The sequence below is a fragment of the Rousettus aegyptiacus genome, unplaced genomic scaffold (assembly GCF_014176215.1).
Source record: "Rousettus aegyptiacus isolate mRouAeg1 unplaced genomic scaffold, mRouAeg1.p scaffold_m13_p_14, whole genome shotgun sequence".
Lineage (NCBI taxonomy): Eukaryota > Metazoa > Chordata > Mammalia > Chiroptera > Pteropodidae > Rousettus > Rousettus aegyptiacus.
Window position 1 is genome coordinate 58,748,512 of NW_023416289.1, and position 20,794 is coordinate 58,769,305.

At 50.8% G+C, this 20,794-nt stretch overlaps 1 protein-coding gene across 2 annotated transcripts in view; it reads right to left on the minus strand.

Annotated features, from left to right (window-relative positions):
• Positions 1–20,794, minus strand: part of TTC23 (tetratricopeptide repeat domain 23) — a 51,921-nt gene that overhangs the window by 4,571 nt on the left and 26,556 nt on the right. For both annotated transcript variants that reach the window (XM_036232023.1, XM_016154945.2), the window contains 3 exons: positions 15,373–15,500; positions 12,747–12,896; positions 395–477 (listed from right to left, as the gene is read on the minus strand). In XM_036232023.1, coding sequence (XP_036087916.1) covers positions 395–477; positions 12,747–12,896; positions 15,373–15,500 — 361 coding nt within the window. The remainder of the gene's footprint in view (positions 1–394; positions 478–12,746; positions 12,897–15,372; positions 15,501–20,794) is intronic.

Below are 20,794 nucleotides of genomic sequence, written 5' to 3' on the forward strand. Positions count from 1 at the left end.
CTGGGCCACAGGCTCACCAGGTGGGGACAGCCTTCAAGGTGGGGTCAAAGGCCCCTAGAGGCAGGCTCCAGCGGGCCAAGGCAGTGCGGGTCCCCCTTGTCCCCCAGCAGGACGAGATGATCTACGGGCAGCTGCTCTGCAGGAGGACACAAGTCCCAGCACATGTTTCCGGCATTATCCCAGAGCTATTTTCCTCTTAACATCCGGGCAAGGACGATATTGTACAAACTGGGTTGTCAAAGGAACTGGTCCCGCATCGTCTGGGTCATAGGAAGTCAGTGCTGCTTTCCCTGGAAATTTCCACAGAACCAGCGTCCTCTGAGATTCTGAACGGCAGAGGAGGGGGACACGTGGGGAGGCTGGCGAGGGAGGCCGGCGAGGGAGGCCGACTCACTTGGGCAGGGCGTCCACGGACTGCTGGGTGGCCAGTGTCCTCTTGTCATGCGGTCCATACAGGAGGGTTTGAATCTGAAGGCACTGCGGAACACCAAATGGTGACTGTGAGGCTACGAAAAGGTCACTGAGAGCATGTTGCAGGAACGCGAGTCTCCCTTGAAAGGGAGGAAGAACACTTCGTTCCCGGACCCGAGCACTATGACGGAGTCAGTGCGTTCTCGCGGCTTCTCCCTGGGCCGGTCCGACCTGCCTTTTGGATGCTCTGAGGAAGCGCAGGAACAAACGCATAATTTAGCACTGTTTTCTAGAACTCTCTGTGACTACCCGTAGGCAAGAGTATGTTTAAAAGTAATACTTAAAAAAAAAAAAATCAAAGCAAGGATTTATAAGAGATGCGTGGACTAGACACATTCATAGAGACAGGAAGGAGAATGGCGGCTACCAGGGGCTGGAGGGGGGGGGGCTGTGGGGAGTTAGTGTCTAATGGGGACAGAGTGTAGGTTTTGGGTGATGAAAAAGTTCTGGAGAAGGGTGGCAGTCACGGGTGCACAATGACATGGATGTGCTTAATGTCACTGAACTGTACGCCGACGGATGAGATAACGTAAGTAAATTTTATGTTGTGTTTGTTTTACCACAATAAATAAATTTTAATGGCAGGACCTTAAAACTAAACAAAGGCGAGAACGCTGGTAGTGACCGGAGGGTGGTCTCTAGTTTCTGTTTTTAAATGACCCTTGATACAGACCTGACAAGGTTGTTTTGAATAGTTTTGTTTTCGTAAACACGTAGTTTAATTTGTATGGGCCTTTTATATTCATTCCTACACAGCAATTTCTTAGGAATTTATTTAATATTTATTAAATACTCAGCTCAAGCGTTATCCAGGGCTAACTTTGGCTTGATTTCTCCCTTCTGCTTATCATCCTGCCATTTGATTGCTTGTACCAAGCCAAGGCCAACTCAAAAAAAAAAAAAAAAAAAAAAGATAAAAATTCCATTTGTGCACAAAATGGCCAAAATGATTTTGGTGAAGAATGAGGAGGGAACTGCTTTATTGTCAACACCTTTAGAAAACTGTGGTAATCCCAGAAGTATGGGTAACACCTAGGGACGGACAGACAGACCGATGAAGCGCAGAGAGCCCGACACTTGCCAGGCGACAGAAGAGAAGAGGCTTTGAAGGGTCCATGAGGAAGGGCCGAAGTAGCCAATGAGTGTGACAGGGACCGCTGGTTTTTCGAATGGGAGGAAAGGGACCCCTGCCCCACTCCAAACCCAAATTAATCCCAGACCTTGAAAAACTAAACGTGAAACGTAAAACTTGGAACTTTTAGATGAAAATACCGGAGAATACCCTTATGATCATGAGGTGAGGAAGTATTTCTTGGATGAACTCTGAACAAACCCAAAGTAAAAGACTGAAGAAATTTAACTATATTAAAATTCAAAACATCTCTGCACCAAAATTCACCTTAAGCAAAGTATACAAAGACAGACCAGACTGAGGGAAAATTTTTTCCACAAAACTGAGAAAGGATTAGCATTCAGAATACATAAAGAACTCTTATAAGGTAATGAGGAAAATACAAACGACCTCCAAAAGAAAAACGATGGAAAGATACGAAAAGATTATTCAAAGAAGTTGAAAAAGGAATGGCTAATAATCACGCCTAATCTTGCTAGTAACCAGAAATGCAAACGAGAACTTCTGTGAGGTCGCCCTTCACCTATCGAACTGCAAAAATTAGAGTCTGCTCATGGTAAACCAAGCTTTGTCAAAGATCTGGATGAACAAGAACTCTTTGATGTACTGATTCTGGGTGTTCAAGTTGGTACAACTACTTTGTTGAGCAATTTAGCCATATAGAGTAACGGATAAGTAAATTATGATATACATATGCACAGTATCTGTGGGATATACACGTTTTTGAGATGTGTAGATAAATCTCATGATTATAAATTAGAAAGGAAAAGACAAATTTTGGTGAATTTATATTTTTTATGTATATAATTTATACGAAGGTTAAAACATGTAAAACAAAACCACAGTAAAATAAAGCGTGGGAATGATATCAAATTCAAGAGCGTAGTTATCTGGGGATAGGGTAGGGAGGGGCATAGGGGGTCATGTTTTATTTCTTATGTTAAATAGTGAGCTCAGAGTTATATTATTTGGACTTTTACATTTATCTGAAATATTTCATAATATATTTTTAAAATAATGAATTTGTTTTTCTGCGTGGTAACAGGTGTGAGGATTCGGGGACTTAGTACTGAAGACTGTTTATTCACTCTAGTCAGCTACCTGGTTTTAGGTCTTCGAGGAAATGAAAACACAAGTAGCCAAATGCTTTGTCTTTATGAGCTGTGGAAAATATCGAAATTGTCTGGTCCCATCTGAAGGACTGAGAATGTGATTCTGCAATCTGAGAATGTCACTGCCTTTTGGAAGAAAGAAATATTATTAGACAAGAATATTCCAGGATTTTTTTTTTTAAATAACAAAATATTTGCTATTCCTTGGTTGAATTATATAGCACGAAGAAGTAGTAAGTAACCTTATTTCCATTATCTTATTTAGTATAATAATCTGAATTCTGCAAAGACAAGAACTCCAGCTCCTGTGCCCAGCAAGCCCCTGCCCTTGGAGACTCAGGAACCTTGACAAGGTGCTTCGTGGCTTTGGGGACGGCTTTCCCACACCCATGACACTCACCAGAAACGCGAACAGAACTCCCCACCTCCTCCCATCCCCGCCCCCATTTGCTTGGCTTCCGGCTGTTGGAAGCCCGAGTTCGCCTCCTCATGCAGGTGTAGAGTCCAGGTAGGAGATGGGCTCAGAAGAAACAAGCGCAAAGCAAGAGTGCGTCGCCTCGGTCACACCGTCAGGGGAGGCCTCTCTCCGGGGTTAATACATCTCGCCAGGACAGACTTCGTTTCTCCTGCGTGGCCACAAACACCTCACTCAGTGTAACAGAGCAGGCCTAATTTTAAAACTTTCCGAACTTCCCATTTAGATGTGGCTCATCTTGAGACAGGCTGACGTCAGTGTGCCTTAGCGTTAATTCATTCACTGAGGCAGGAGCACTTTGCTGATGTTATAAACGATTTGAGACAGTCTGCGGTCTCGGCTCACCCTGCCTTCATGGATGGCCTCCAGAATCTAAAACTCGGGAGGAATTTCCGGCCTACCCCTTTGTGTTATGGAAGATTCTTCTCCCTGGCCCCTCATTCTCTAGGGAAAGACATTAGTACTAGTAGCTGACTATCTATGGATTCCTGAGAAGCAGGAGAAGGCATTTGATAGTGTTCATACGAATCCTTGCTGGTTCAATTAACCACCTCCATTCCTGACCGTGTGTGCTGACCATTTTCGCCGGCCGTTAAGTTCATAGGGACAGTGGAGATGGCAGAGAGAATCGTGGTTGGGTGAAGTCATCCTTTCCAATAATCAAACCTAGCAAGAGGTGAGCCTTATCTCCCTCCTGCCCACTAGGCCCAATCAAGGTCCTCCTCTTCCTGGGATTAGTAGATTTTTATTCTTAAAGGCTGCTTATCCTCGATGAGGAGATTTGCTCAAGCTTCTCGCTGAAGGGGATGTCGCTAGGAGAAACACCCCTGAGCCCTTCCGTGATGACAGTGCCCTGGGAGGCCACACCAGGCACCAAACGTCATTCATTCAGTCACTGAAATAGTCTTCAAGAGATGCCTTTCTCGAAAAGCAAAATAACCCATTACCGACTTTTACCAGAAAATGTCTCACATAGCTGTAGATTTAGCTAAGACACATAAATTGAATTTTTCAATGCTCTGCTGCTCTAAGCTAAATTTGAGGAAGCACTTTTGCGTGAAACAGGTACTTTGATTCCTTTGTTAAACACACAGACATTGACAGAGACAAAGTCAATAAATGTTCGTTGAACCTACTGGGAGCCAGGCGGTGTAAACATTTTTGCCGAGCTAAGTAAACCGCTCCCAAACCTTGACAGCAGGACATTCTCCACCGTTCTGAAGGCATTCTGTGCTTTCCAGATTCTTCTAAGGAGGCCAGTGCACTCCTGTCTGAAATCAGCCTGCAAAGGGTCTTTCTCGCTTTTCTTTAGGTGGACAAAACGTGAAATCCTGAGTATCCCGATGACCCGTAGGGAACCACTACACTGCTGGCATTCTCTTTGATTTGATTTGCGGGGTTGGGAGAAGTCAGGTGTGTTTCTATTATTCCTTAACACCTGCAGGAAGACAGAAGGGAACACCTGCCTGCGAGCTGGCCCCAAATTTGTCTGACGCCTGTCTCGTTCCCCTTTATGTCCCAGGACCTTGCGCAGTCCCCAGCACGTACGTGGGTGCAGTATTTGCTAAATGAATGCATGGTTAAATAAGCGAACGAACAGACCGATGGAAGGATTCTCACATGGAGCCGTGAGACACGACTGGACCCCAGGCCCCCCGCGATGCGGCGGTGGCTTTGGCCTCTGGAAAGGAGGCGCTGCTGCGGGTGCCGCGTCACAGAGCGTCACCCTCATACTCCGGGCACGGTCACTCGCAGACGGAACGCTCACCACATGCTCCTTTCTCTTGGGAGTGGCTTATGAAGCCCGGTAGTTAAGACACATTCTTAGGCATTTGATGCAAACTTTAAAAGGTGTTTTCGACACGAGTTTTGAAAGCTCGGTTCCTACGGGGCCCAGGAGACGAGGGGGCTGAGGCAGGCACCAGCCTCCTGCCCTCTCGCCAGCGGTGGCCATCCCTGCGCCCCGGAGCCCACACCCTTCCCAGTGGACAGGGGGCTGGCGTAGTGGCAGCCGTGGCGTGAAGGTGACCTGACACAGTATATTCTGGTTTGGCAAGGGGGTGGGGGCGGGGAATCTCTGACAATCTGCAGAACTAATCATTAATCAGGGCCATTGTCACCGCAGGACCTCTGCAGAAGTGGACTGGGGTGCCTCGGGCCTCCCCTCCTCCCTCAGCTCCTAGCCTGAAGTCCTGGAACCGCACCCCAGTTTCTCTGGGGGGATTTCAGACAACGAAAGTGCTGACGGACACATCCTACTTATTAACAGAGACGAGCGCAGCAAGCGCTGTAAGTAAAGAGCCATTTCAGCTGCGAGGCCACAGGGCTCCAGGACGGGGAGCTGAGACAGGCCAGGGCTCCAGGACGGGGAGCCGAGACAGGCACGCTTCGAGCTCGGTAAGGGTCCTTGCCAAGCCCGCCACGCTAGCGTATGTGTTCTATCTCCACACGGAGCAAAAAACAAAGCCAGAGAGAGGTGAATTTTCTAAAGACGATTCTAATCGCTATTCTTCTATACACATATCATCTGATGCTCGTGTATATCCGTGAAGGAGAAATTACCTAGGAAACTCATGAACTGGGGCTTCTGTTTTCATGTCAATTCTTAAGGCTGGTATTGAGAAAAAAATAAAAAAGAAGAAGACATCAGAACCTCAAATCTGTGAAAGCGTGAAATGTTTTCAATGTTTAGAAAAATGCAACTATACTTCCATTTACCGATCATTACAGGGCAGGCAGAAATGATTACTTAAATGACGAACCCAGGGGGCGAAAGGATGAATCAAAACATAGCTCATCAGAGAGCACTTCCTCCGGAAACAGGGGCGCGCCCGGCTGCGGCCACACCTTCTGCCGCGGCCACACCTTCTGCCGCGGCCACACCTTCTGCCGCGGCCACTCGTTCTGGCAGCAGAAGTCTGCTGAGACCCGTCACACCCCAACCCTGCGCCCGCTCCGGTGACGGGGCAGAGAATCGGCAGAGTGGGCCTTGCTCTCCGGGGACCTCCAATGCGGTGGGGAGCCAGACACTTAAAAATATGCTGTAAACGTGCCATGGCAGCTCTCGGGAAGAGCTGTGGAAGAAAGAACGGAATGGGCTGTCGGTGGTGGTGGAGTATACTGGGGTCGGCGAAGGCCTTTTGGGGTGACATTCAAGTTGGGACCTGCCAGGATGGGCAGTCAGCCAGGTGACGAGCACCAGGCTAGTGTGGGGTCCCAGGCAGGATCGCGCCCTGCATCCATCTCTCCCTCTCTCTGTCTCTCTCTCTGTCTGGCTCTCTCTCTCTTTCTCACCTTCTATGGCTCCCTTACCTGGAGGGGCCACTAGGTCTGAGCCATGAGAGAAGCGCAGGTGAGGTGGGAGCAGGAACCCTGGGGAGAGGAGGGAGAAGGGGCGGGGGGCCCGCGGGCACCATCGCTCAGCCCCGCTCGAAAGCCGAGTGTCAGGCTCGGAAACGCGGCCGGCACCTCTGCAGCTCCCTCCTTGGAGGTGCCCAGTGCCGTGGGCTCTATATCCTCATGGCCGTCCCTCGACCTCCTTGTGACTTTGCTCCATCCCCTGGCCACTGTCTCGGAGCAAGCTACCAGCACCTTCCTCCGGGACAAGTGCGACACAAATGTGTAGAGAGTGGAAGCATCGGTGGGCTGTGCTGTCGAGGGGACCCTTGCTGTGGACCCACGTGTGAGCTCAGGCTTTGTCATCTAAGTGGGTAGCCAGCCAGCTTTCTGTGCAAAAGCTGAACTGGCCTATTCCTGAGCCAGGCGGAGGAAGCGAGCCAGACGCTCTTAAAACTAAGCCCCTGAGCTGCCTCTTCCTGGCGCGTGTCCCTCATGGTCTGGAACGTGGCCACCTCGCTCAGCGCTTCCTGAGCCGGTGGAGGCCGCACCAGCCATTCCTGGCCACCGCGCTGTCCCCTTGTTTACGGTCACAGTGAATTTATGTGGCAGGTCTGTTCTTACCCATGAACCCACAATCCCCCTGCCTCCGTTGAGGTCCGACAGGGCGCCAGACGGTCCCAGGCCAGGGCGGTCTGTCTGGACCTGCGGTTCTGCAGTCTGCAGACCTGCAGGCTGATTTTGGAACTTGGAAGGCACCATGCACTCACCGAGCCACAGTACGGGCCCAGATCTGAGCGCTGCTCATGGTGAGTGTGGCCTCGTTCGTGGGCAGTCTGTGTACGCTGCCCGTCTGTGCTTTCTAAGGGACAGAGAGGTGGAGGGTGCTGGGCCCAGGCGGCCGTACTTAGGGGCCTGACCCCAAGCAGATCAGCTCTTCCTGGCAGCCGGTGGTGCCAGGGCGGCCTGTGGCCCAAGGACCAGAAGTCCTCATTTCCACCCAGCCTGAGGCAGGCAAGGGGGCTCCACGTCTTCCCCACAGAAGGCTAAGCACAAATGAGCCTGACCCCTCTAACCATCAGCTCCCACACTCACACCGGCTACATCGACTGATTTCCAAACTTCACGCTGCAGCTGGGCCCAGGGTCAGTTCCGAGACACTATTGACCTAGGAAGTGAACGCTTCGTAAATTCTCTTTGTGCAGCTTTTCCCCTGGGTGAAAATGCTGGCGATGATGCCCGTCCTAGATTCAAACCAGGTCTCTGTGTCGCAAAGGCATGCGGATTTACGCCCTGGGGTTAATGGAGTCCTCTAATTTCCCCTGCGGGCAGACAGACGCCTTTGAAACACAGATCAACAATCTGGCTGGCTTTTCAGTCATTTAATCCCACTGCCTGCTTTGCTTTTTTGTGCCTTCCTGTATTTCACGCCCGCAGGGCCATGCCCGGCCGGTTGGCACACGTGGGCGCATCTGGAAAGGTCTGGATTCAGTGGATTCCTGCTCCCGAGCTGAAAAGGTTGGGGGCTGCGGCTGCTGTGATCAGCACCAGAGAAACACTGAGCTGGCGGCTTCGGAAAATGGCTGTGGGCTCCACGGAGCTCAGAGCTAAATACGGCGGCGTCTGACAAAGTCCAGCAGCAGCCGAGGGGAAGGCGCGTGCTCAGCCCTGCGCGCCCTGGTGTGTCCGCGTGGCGGGGCGGCCTGTCCTCGGGGAGGGAGGGGGGAAGGGGCACACGAGGAGGGCGGCACGGGGCTGCATGTACCACAGCATGCACACCCCACGCGGACGCGGGTTTCAACCCTTTCCTCTCTGATTCTGGCACGTGGCCGACGGCTCAGACACGTCACAGCCAGAGTTTTCAGGCCTGAGGGTTAATGAGGCCGAACGAAAGCGGGGAAATGTCACCAGCTTCCAAGGCAGGTCACCTGAGAGCCGCTTGAAGCGAAGGTGATTTTCAGACCCCGGGTGGACAAGGAGGGGGCTCAGAGCGGTGACTCTCACCCTCCCCCCCAAAGCTACAGTGCAGTCCCCGGGCCCCTGTCCCAGACTGATTCAGAAGGTGACTCTGGTGCAGGGGCTTTAAGTCCCACACTAGAAAAAACTATGGGCGAAAAGGAAAAAAGTGGGCTTCGCTTAAGAGTAACTGGCCCATAGTCCATTTTTAACTTGCAGGCCATAGGAAAGCAGGTAGTGGGCTGGATTTGGCCCACGGGCCATTATCTGCAACCTTTGTCTAAACAATCACATGTCAGCCCTGCGACCTGCAGACAGCCCCAGGGCCCCTCCCCGCACCCCTTCCAGACAGCCATCCCCAGGGCTCTTTGCTTCTTGAACGGGGTTCATTCTCTCGCTGCCTCCCACCCTTATCTCCCACCCATTTCCAGTCTGGGAACTCCTCTCCCCCAGTTCTCCTTTTCAGGACTACTTGCTAAATGCCTTCCCTAAACCCCTTCCATCCCATAGGGCCCCGTATGGACCTGTGGCACTGAACTTAGCACATATAATATCGTAGATAGGGGTTTATGGTCTGTCATTCCCTCACTGGCCTGGGACACTTGCCCGTAAGGGACGGGGCGGCTGCGTTCCTATCGTACCTGCTGCACATGCTCCAAAAACAGAGATGAATTCTCCTGACCTCAGTCCAGTCTCCTGGCAATGGGATTGTGTGTCCTGTGCCACCTCTGCCCTGGGCCACCCAGCTGCCTTGGAGGCACCATGTTCTTACAGCCTCCCGTGCCCCTGGCTTTCTCTGACTGATCCAAGGTAGGCACCAGATTCAAGCCAGGCCGATTGTCATTCCCCGAGAACGTTCGGGCTGTAATTGAGAAGTGACATGGGGCTAGGAAGCGGCCCCTGGAGGGCTCTGGAGGGCTGGCAGCCACGGTCTCCATCCTGAGTGGTGAGACCATGTCACAGAGGGGAGGTGCGCAGAGAAAGCAGGCGGAGAGGACCCTGGTGGCATTAGAGCCTGGCCTTGGCCCTCTCTCCTGAGGCCCAGCTGCACGCCGGCCCCGCTCAGTCCTCTGCCTGCCAGCCTTTCCCCGGACTCCGCAGGACGACAGACGCCGTTTGGACTTGAGCTAACCTGAGTGGTGTCCCACCAGAGGCAACCCAAAGGCTCCCACTGTCCTGACCTGCACATTCTCCCCACGGCGGCACCAGTTCCCAAACTGTTTAAAGCACAGGATGCTCGCGTTCGAGCAAAATCGAGTGCGAAACAGATGATGGACCAGGGAGGACCGCACAACACGGACGGCCTGGCGCGAAGCCCCCGACGACGCGCGGCTTTGCGGGCAAGGCTGAGACGCTCGTCCCTTCGGCCTCCGTTTCCCACTTTGAGAGGTGCCCGACTCGTCAGGGCGACGTAGGGCTTAGATATCTGTGCGCACGTAAGTCGCTTAACACAGTGCCAGAGACGTGGCGCCCACTCGAGAGGCATCGGCCATCGCCACGTGGAAGCGGGGGGCGGGGAAACACAGAGGCCCGCCCTCGGCTCCCTTCCTCGCGGCTTCCCTCCCATGATGTCTCTGGCCCATGGGTAATGTTCAAACTACCTCCATTGAGGTAATGGTTACTACACGTCTTCCCGGCTCGACTAGAAAGTCTCGCACAAACAAGAAGCATATTTGTCTGCGTAACTGTTTTATTCTCAGGTCTGCCTAGCAGAGAAGGTGTCCAATAATTATTTATTAACTAACTGATGTTAGATATCTGTGTCATCTCGTTAAAAAAACAGGTACCAAACATGTTACCAGATCTGGTGCCTTTTGCGGCAGAATCAGAAAAATCAGGGAAAAGAGAAAAAAGGCTCGACTTATAGGACGGCCCATTCAGAATGGAAGTTAAGTCTTTGGGTTTGGTCAGTTATGTTACTTAGAGGTTTCCAGGTTTTCTTCATTTTAAAACTAATTAATGTTATGAAAACACAACATGACAGAACTTATTAAATATATTTAAAGCAATAATAAGCAAATACGTAGCCTAAAACATTTAAATCAATAAAAATGAGAATAAAATTTTAAACTCAAAAAGATATAGCAAAAAATGCCAATGAAATAAAATAAAATAAGTCACAAGGAAAGAAAAAATAAAGATAAAATCAGAAATTAATGAAATGAGAATAGGAAGACAAGTGACCCATGGAATTAAAATCCTGGTCCCCTGAAAAAATGAACAAAACAGAGAAACCACTAACTGACTAATTCAGTCAATAAAAAAGTGGGAAAATCCAAATATAAAACTAAGCAATTACAATTGGGAAAATAACTATTCAAAAAGTAGGCATTAAAAAGATTCTTGTGACTACTTCGCAAATCTCTATACAAATCAGTCCGAAGTATAAATGAAATAGTTACCTAGAAAAATACAGTTTACCGAAATGTTCCCATTAGAGGTAGAAAGCATCAACACACCAATTTTTTTTTTGTAGGAGAAATAGAGAAAATTGTCAAGAAATTTGCCCATAAAAAAGCCTAAGAAGTTTCATAGGACATGCAAACCCCCAAAGACTCGATAGTTTTCATGCTGCACAAATTTCTTCAGCGCATAGAAAATAAAAATAAACTTTCAAATTATTTTTACGAAGCAAACACAACATTGACGCTTAAATAAATATCATTTACAAATATTGGTGTAAAACTCCTAAAATAAATATTAGCAAACAGAATCAACCTCGCATTAAGAAGCTATTTCAAAATAATAACTAAGGGGATTTATTCCAGAAATGCAAGTTTAGTTTGATACTATAATAAATAATATACTGTATTAAGTGATCTAAGAAGAATCACCTAATAATCTCCACTAATGCTGAAAAAACCTTTGATAAAATCCAACACTTAGTTCTAATAAAAAACCATTCATGAAAATAAAATGAACTGATACTTCTTTAATACGATAAAATAGATAAAAGTTAGCCCTAAAGTCAGCATCTACTAAAAGGCAGAATTGCTAGAGGCATTTTCACTAAGATCAGGAACAAGACAAAAATACTTTTATCTCCACTACGACTTATTATGCTACTGGAGGTATGAACCAATGCAATTAAACAAGAGAAGTCAATTAGAGCCAAAAGAATTGAATAACAGAAAGTAAAACTATTTGCAGATAATGTAACAGGATATCTGGAAAACCCAAGAGAATCAAGCCTCAAGTTAACCCAAGCAAGAAAAGAATTAAGCACAGTAGCAGAATACGAAATAACAGAGAAACTGATAGTCTTCATATACACAAAATAACCAGTCAATATAATAGTGGATATGACTCCATTTATGATGGCATTAGAGATAAAATGCTTAGAAATCAACCTAATAAGAAGTGTGCCAAACCCATAAAAGGTACACTTTAAAATGTGCTTAAATAATATATAAGCAACATCAACAAATACAAAGATATCCCTTAGGTAAAATTACCCAACATCATAAAGACATCTGTCTTCTGAAGTTCGTTTATGAATAATGCAATCTTCCCAAAATGACCATTAACCTTTGTATGCAGTTAGACAAGTTGATACTAAAATTCATGTGGAAAAAAACATGCAAGAATACCTAGAAAACCTGATATTCAAAGGGGAGGAAAACCATGAGGAGTGTCTAGTCCTACCAGATATTAAATCATGCTACGAAATCTCTAAATTTAACACAATAAGGAACTGGCATTCGAATAAACGAAGATCAGTGGAATAGAAGAGAAATCCGGAAATGACTCAAATACACGTGGAAATGTAGTATATGCAGGTGTTATCCCAAATCACTGGAGCATAGTAGGCTCTTTAGTAAAAAGGTGCTGGAAAACGGGGTACCCGTTTGGAAAAAAAGATCACATTAACTCCACACCTCACACCATCCACACAAACAAACTCCAAGTCAAAAAAGAAATACATATGTAGGTACTAGAAGAACACGCAGAATTCCTCTCCCAGCTGGTGTACGGAAAGAGTACGATAAAATAAAAGATTGAGAAATTACACGACGTAAAAGTTAAACATCATTTGCATGATGTTCATACAAAATAATTGATAATGCATTTAAAAATGTACTTGTAGAAGAGGATGACTATATCTTTTACCCAAAAAGTGTTCATTCAGATCAACCGCCAAAGTGATGTCATCTCACCTAAAAAAGGCTCATTTAAAAAGAGGGTGGTGGCAGGGGAGAAAGGGGCCCGCGAGGAGGGATGGAGGTGTCTTCCTTGAGTCGATACCCGCTCCATCCAGACTTACCTTCCTGAGTTTCTTCTGGGCCCCGCCGTGGTTCCCCTGCGCCAGGTCGGCCTTGCTCAGGAGGCGGTACGTCTCTGCCACCTCAGCACTGAGGTCACCAAACACTGCCACCTTGGCTCCCAAGGACTCTCTCAGGATGGAGGTCGCTCTCTGTGAAAGGAACAGGAAGCTGTCTCGTGAGAAACGTTCAAAGGCTGATAAAAATCAGTGCTGCTTAAGAAAATGATGTAACTCGCGTGTATTTCCTCACTTTTTAGGGGAATGGGTTTGGGGAGCATGTCTCAGGAGCCCAGCCTACTTTCCTCTGGTTAAATAGGAGACAGAAGTGTATGGGGTGGGTGGTGGAGGGTGGGGGGTGGGGCGGGGAGAGGGAGGAGGTGTGAACTGTGAAGAGAGAACGCATAAAGGACACCTGGAGGAAAGTCTCCTCAGAGGTTGTAAGAATCCATTTCGGTCCAGTAGTAAGAAAAAAAACTAACAGGGATGGTGTCCTTTGTGTGTCAAAAACCGTGCTAAACATTTTCCACGTGTGAGCTCATTTAGTTCTCAGTCTCCCTTAGATAAGCATGGTTTTAATCCTCATTTGACGGAGGAGGAAACTGAGGCACAGAGCTGTCGAGAAATTTGCTAAGAGTCTGGCAGCTTTTTTTGCTCAGAGTTTGCCGCTTGGTCAGTGGCGAAGACAGGACCTGAAGGCGACTGGTGATTTTAATCGTTTTTAGTCGCAGGGTCTTCTTCTTCTGTGCACACACTTCTGTAACGTTCTCACACAAGTGAAAACTCCAGTGTCCTGGTGATTTATCTGTTTACAGAACATCCAAAACATATTCCAGTGTTTTCTATTTCTCACAAGCAATCGTTTATGAAACCAAAAGCAAACATGATAAAAAATTAAATGTATTTCATGTTTTGTTTGGTTTATCTGATTTATTTATACTAACAGAATAAAACAAAAATATGAGTTGGTTAGAACCCAGTATCTTCTGAAATGAATCTCTTCAATTAGACACCGAGACATGGAGAGGGAAAACCCTATGTGTGGATCGCCCAGGTTTTTCCTGGAATTCTTCCAAGACCAGCTGTATGAAGGCCCTGTTACAGCTGCAGGGCACGAATGCTGAGTTTAAGAGGTAAGTAAAGCAGGAACCGGTGACGGAGGCTTCCCCACCACGCAGCCCTGACGGCACCCCACAGACGACGGAAGGGGCCGGCGAGGGCGGGACTCCTTGCACTGGCCATAATACGAGTTAGGTTTGGGGGTGTGGTGGGAGAACCGCAGAGAAGGGACTGGTGGGGCGGAAATAATTTCTTAGGTGGGAAGAGAAACGATGTAAATTGGGAATGTGCGCCCCACCTTGGTAGGTGAGGGCCTCGCCTAACGCTAAAGTCTGCCACGCCCTGTGTACCGCGTCCTCTTCCAGCATCTGTGACCAAGGACCCTGCACGGTGCAGTGTTGGGGTTGGTAGCTTTTCTATGGGAGTAGATTTTTGGGTGTGAGGAGCCAATGATGGAAAGAAGAGCCAGACTCCTTTTCCTAAATGAAGCTTTCAATGCTATTTGCAGGAAACTAGCGATGGATGTCATGAACTTGAGCGGCAAGTCGAGATGGCAATGGATGAGATGCCGCACGGGTTTGGAGGAAACAGCCCGTGTCGGTCTCCGGAAGACTGGAAGAGATAAATGAAGCTGGAAGAGATAAATCAGCTGGAAGAGATAAATGAAGAGGTAGAAAGAATAATAAAACAGATGGGCTGAGAAGAGGGCGTGGGAAACCGGGAGCACAGGCGTGAGGGGATGAAGCACATGGTGCTTCCGGGGCCAGGGAGCGGATGGATCTGAGAAGGTAGGAAGGGGAGCCGAGGGAGGTGAGGCGGAGTCACAGGCTGGGCCGGTGGCGGAGGGCCTTTGTGCCACATCCAGGAGTTTTGATGTCCTTAGCAGAAAAAAAGTCAGAGAAGGTTCTTGAGCAGGAGAGTGGCACAACTAGAAGATAAGGCCACCCAGACAAGAGCCACCTTACCTCCATTTCACCTTAAAAGGCGTTTTCCTCCCCAGAGATCACATTCGTGTGGGCGCAGGGTGCTAGCCCATGGGCAGGCTGTGACCTCATCTGGAGTGGTCTGAGCACAGCCCCTTGCTCGTCTCTGGGAGCGTCCTCGGGCCCAGCCCTTGCTGGCTGGCCCACAGTGAGAGGTCTGCACACAGGGCGAGTGCGAGGCTGCCATGTTCGGGTGGACGGGCTGAGCCAGGCAGACAGGCGCCAGGCAGGGGGATGGGCAGGGCCGACCCCCAGCCGTGTCCTGCCCTCCGAGCACGTGCTCTGGCATAAGCCACACCCCAGCCAGAATGAGGTGGCGATAACCTGGCTCTGTCCCCTGGCTTCTCAAAGCTTCTAGTCCTTCGGATCTTGTGTGGGTGACCATGGTATCATATTCTCATATTCCCAAGAGCGAGTATCTGGGAGCGGCCTGAGAGTGGCTACATGGCCTTTTTGCCCATGTCCCTGTGGAGCCTGCCTGTCACATGCCTTGCACATAGTAGATGCCTACTGGATGCATGCGGAGCGAAGGAGTACAGTAGACGCCTGCGTAAATAACCAGTCAACTGTGGTCCCTTGTCACTTACCTCTTCCTGCCCAGTGACTTGTAGAAAATGGCAATATTCGTCTTGAATGGAAAGAATCTTGGCTTTTCCCGTCCCTTCGGCATCTTTGAGACCAGCCATGCTCTCTTGAAAATACTGCTCAGCCACATCTGAAGAAAAGCATCATAATGCCAACTCTGAAAACCACTCACAGATTGGAAATGGACACAGAATAAATATGCTTGTAGTGGTGGTGAGCTATTTACAAACGCTAAGCATTTGGAAAAGAGGACGCAGCTAGGGAGACTGTCTTTTGCCCATTCGTCACCCGTTTTTATCAGAAAAGATGTAGGTCTCAGAAGGATATGCTAATTTACCTTCAGTTTTTCATACGCCTGATTTCCCTCAGTGATACAGTAAGCAATGTTAACACAAACATCCCCCAGACCCACAGATGGGTGAGTTTTTAGGTTGATTCAGCTCCTCTCTTTCCACGGGGGCCGGTCCACTGCCAGACCAGCAGGTGGATTTCTGGACTATCACTCAAAATTTCCTCTTGGCAGGAGAAAATTCTATTGCATAGAAACTGTTTACGCCTCTTCGATTTGTAGCTGACTCATGGGAGAAAACATTACGGATTTAATGCTTAAGCCATTAGCTTTGGCCGCTTTGATAATCTGACGGCAGCGAAGGTGGGGATGACGTGGCCTTTATATTGTCGACTCTAAAAGCATTACGGAGACGGACGTTCCCTGCCTAAAAATTAATGAGGACACTTAGGAGTGAAGGACTCTTGATGTTTTCATTTTCTGTCCAACTGGGAATTAACCAAAGAATGGAACCGAGCCCTTTTTTTAAAGTAAGCATCTTTCTGGGTCTCAGCCTTGTTTCCCAGGGAAGTGCTCCCACTGAAGACCCACAGATGTAAGTAACATGGGAAGGAGTTGGGGCTGGGTGGGCAGGGCTGGTCCATACTCTGATAAAGGAGGAGGCCAACCGGGACGGGAAGCTCTTCCTCGGTCTCTCAGACATGGGTGGACATGGCCTGCTTGACCTCTTTCTAGCGCCTTTTAGTGCTCCATTCCCTGGAAGTCACATGCTGACTAACTGCCCCCCCGCAAAGCACCCCATTTTAGCTGGTCCCCTCAACCCGATTGCCACATGCTCCTTTCCCGTACTGGAGCTAATCTTACAGGGATGCTGGGAGAAAGGAAGCTGTGCTGCCTAACTCAGACTAGTGTGTAAATGACTTACAACCTCTGACTCAGGGAGACCTTTCATATTGCCCAAAGGGAATGCTCGTCAGCTCATATGGAACTCTGGACAAGGGATGGAAGCGAGGGAGGAAGGGAGGAGAGGGAGGAAGGAATTTACTTCCTCCGTTTTGGAGTCCTGAGCTTCTCTAAAGGTCAAGGTTTTTCCCATTTGTGTTCCTGAAAGGTGGGCGAGGACGGGGGGAGGGGGCTGGTTCCCCAACAGCTTTCATCACGCACCAGCCGAGCATGTGTCAGACACTACATTGGGACCCTCGCATTGCAGGACAGCCTGGGGACGAGGAAGGTCTGAGGACCTCCACGGTGGATGCCTGTGCGGCCACCGCCATCTTCACCCCGGGCACAGGAAAGCTCCCCGACTGCGGGACGCTGACTTATTTCCCTCCCCTCTCCAACCCCCCCAAATTGACTTTCTGAACGACGAGCCAGTCACACGACTAGTCATTGAGGGCAGAGCGAATGCGTCCCATCGCTACAGCTAAGGAGTGACTCCCTGACGAGCGGTGTGTTCTCCCGGGATCCCCAGAGAGAGAGGAGGTCACGGCAGCGCGGGTGGGGCGCCCCCTCCCAGCGTGGACCTTGAGCCCTGCCGCTGGGTGTGGGTTCGCAAAGGGCCGGCAGTTTCGCCGCTCGTACACATAGCCAGCCCTAGCTTTAAAAACCTCTTCTAGAATCCTCTGCAACCTGACGCTGCCGGCCCCGGCGGGAGATGAGGTCACTTTCTAAAGCACGGGAGCATGACCTGGCTTGCAAATCTGAGCCCTCACAGCACAGGTGTTCCAAGGCCATCCATCTTCCCTCGTTTTCCCTCCAGCTGAACGTCTGGGCTGTCTGCAGGGTGGAGCGGGGGAGGAGCTGCGGCCCAGGGCGCAGGGTGGGTGGCTTCAGGTCTGGAGGGCCCGCCACTCTCTGCTCCATCTGCTTGTTCATGTACAGGCAAAAGGAAGCAAGATCGAGAGGAGCGCCGGGCGACACCTCGGCCCACTGGGGGTCAGGAGGCTTTTGATTAAAATAAAGTCCAGGAACTCTGGGCTCATTTCCTTGAGGCCATCCTAGCAAGAGCTAGAACACTGAGACAGCTTTCATTAAGAGGGAGGCCCGCGTGCACAGTGTGACAATGATCTTTTGTGATAGTCTCGGGAAACAGTCTGTATTCTACACTAACTGCAAAAGCATTAAGGACCCGCCCCCGGGGACGTGGAAATGGAGAGTCTTAAAGCCCAGCCTGGCATGAACTCGGAGGCACGTTGTCACCCAGCAAACAAACGGCCTGAACCCATGTGGGTCCCGCTGGGGGCTGCTGCATTGGCTCTGCCCGCCAGGCTGGGGACAGGCGAAGTCGGACAGGCCCCCTCCTCGCGCCCTCAGTGGTCCGCCCCGGGGACCCTCTTCAGGGAGAACACTTTCACAGGGCCTAGACATGGCTTCCAGGGGTGGCAGGCCTGGTGCTTGCCAGCTCTGTGGTCCCGAGAAGTCCCTGGCATCAGGGGAGGGAGGTGACCGAGATGGGGCATGGGACAGAGGACTCGAAGGGCCTGCTCAGTGCCACGGGCCCGGTCGGGGGCTCCGCGGCTACAGGGACCTGCCTGCTTCACACATCCTCACCACCAGGAAGCTGACGGGACCCCAGCCCTACCCACCACCACTCAGAGTCCCACTTGGGGACACTGGGTAGCGGTCAGGTGTCCGATAGCCTCAGGCCTAGCATCCCGGTTACTTGTCTTGGTAAAGTATACGTTTCCATAAGCTGCCCTAAGAATGCGCCTTGAAGCTCTGTCGGGGTACAAACGCCAGGCTTCTCTGAGGAGTGCTGAACACACATTACGAGCCAGCACAGCAGCGAGAAACTGGAGCCCGTGAGAGTGGCTGTCGGCGTACACGCCCTGGGGGGGGGGGGTCAAGCCACAGGGCCGTCCTCAGACACGAGGCGAAGCGTGACGCGGTTTCAGTTCTGCCCCAGGCCGTCCCTCTGCGAAGACAGACCCAACAGCGCAGACTTGGGGTGAAGAAGAGGCCGCCCCCTGTACTCCCCTGCAGCCCCACCTGCCCGTTCTCGGGGCTCCCCGGCTCCCTGGAGCTGTGTGGAGGAGACCCCGTTCTCCAGGGCGGCGGAGCAGGCAGGGCTGGCCTCTGTCCAGGCCTCACCTTGCCTCCAACTTGCAGAGTGACACTGGATCCGTCTTCTAGACGGAGTGTGCTCTGAGGTGCCTTCCAGAAGGGGGTCTGACCCGTGATGGTAGGAAACAGGGGTCCCTCTGGCATCGCCCCCCACCCCATCTCTGCAGCTTCCCGGCCCGGATGCTCGCCTCTGCCTGGGGACCTCAGAGGCGCCGGCCAGGCTCAGGCTGTAATAAGAAACGGGCCCTGAGTAAGTTCTGAGGAAGGGCACACCGGGATGGAGGGGGTGGACAGGCTGAGGAGGAAGGAAGATGGAGAGATGGGGCGAGTGAGGAGGGAGGAGAGCGGGCCGGCCTGGCCAGCGGCGGCTCACGCCATTTCCACCAGCAGCTAAGAGGGCCGTGGGAAGGTGACGGACACTTGGCGTGGCTGCTCCCACGTGGCCATGTTACCTGTCAGGGCCCCACTGGGGGTGACGCGTGTGTATGCCAGGGGCTGCCTGCCCTCCAGGTCTCCAGGACGCACAGGGCCCAAGGAGCAGGAGCCGGTGTGGGGGCGGGCTGAGAAGGCAGGCCGCAGGAGGACAGGGAGGATGGGCCGGGGTGAAAAAGTGGACATTTTATCGAGACATACAGGGCCTCGTTTCAGACACTCACATTCTTCATGTCTATTGTGCAAAACGTGGGGACAGGCAAGGATGGTGGGGGTGGGGAGCTTATCTGAGGAACGCAACCCGCGCTCACGAGCCTGGGCCACGTGGCCGGGGACCCCAGCTCCTGTCCCCAAGGCTCTGAGAAGCAGAGCACATCATGCCCTGATATCTGTGGACCCTGCAGAGCTCCTCGGCCCGCTGGAGCTCCAAACAAGGCCGCCTCCGCTCGGCGGGCGCTGCCTCTCAGAGGTTTACACTGAGATGTACTTGGCTTCGGCCCATTTCTTTTTAATGTCCTTTAGGAGAAGAGTTATAAAGCCCAGGCCAGTGCCCTGAGCACTTAGCAGGGCTGGGAGAGCGCTTAGCACCAAGTTTGTCTAAGGCTGCTCCAGGATGCAGGCCAGGCTCAGGTTAGCGACATTCCAGGAGCCTGGATCAGGAGGCCTTATGCAGTCACATCCTCCGTGACTTCTAGGGCGGTTTTGTCTGCATAAGGAATGCTGGGAAGGCACAGGGCAAAGGGATTAGCTTGACTGTGGAGCCTGAAACACATTGGCTTCTTGGCCGGTGGTGCGGTTTTTTTTTTTTTTTTTTTTTTTTTTTTGGTCAGAGGGCAATGCCTTCAATGGGCATTCAACAAGGAGGCTACGGAGAATCCCCAAACGGGAGATCTTTCTCATTAATGATTCGTTTTTTTAAAGTGTGCCCAGCACAGGCAGGCTTAAACAGAGGGGAGCAGAACTGGGATCCCGAGGTCCTCCCGTGTGCACCCAGCCCTCGCACTGGCTTTGCCTCGCTTGGAGCCTGAAACACATTCGAGCTCCTGAGCATCAGTGACAGATTGATTTCAAATAACTCCGTCTCCTCTTGAAAAGGCAGATCTGCCAACATCGGCCTGCCCCCCACGCGGCGGCAACTCGCTCCGGGCAGGGTGTGGCTCCCCCGTTCCTCACAGCCCTCACCGCGCCACATTGTCCCTCTTGCATTATGGGCAGCCGTGACCTGCCGTATGTAAGGAGTCCCGATGCCGCGACCGTGTTCTAGTAACTACCCGCTTCACTCACGTCGCCCGTTCCCATAAATATTTAGCTCCGTGACTCCTGCCACTCCAGGAGGTTCCACCAAACGCGCATGGGCGTTTGAAGTGTCTTGTTAACAGAAGCTGGTCAAACTGCTGGTTCTTCAAAGGTTTAGAAATGGATTGTGTGCTAGAGAGTGGAAATTGGAAAGGTCGCCTGCCTTTTCTCTCTGTCCCTAGACGGGCCCCTACAGCTCTGTGAAGGCGCTCTAAGCTCCAGGAGACCAGAGCGAGGGGGCTGCAAGGAGGGACAGACAGATGGACAGACACCAGCTCCTCCCGGGACTGGAGGCCCTGCCCGGCCCAGAGACCACTGCACACTAGGCCGCTCACCGAGGCGCC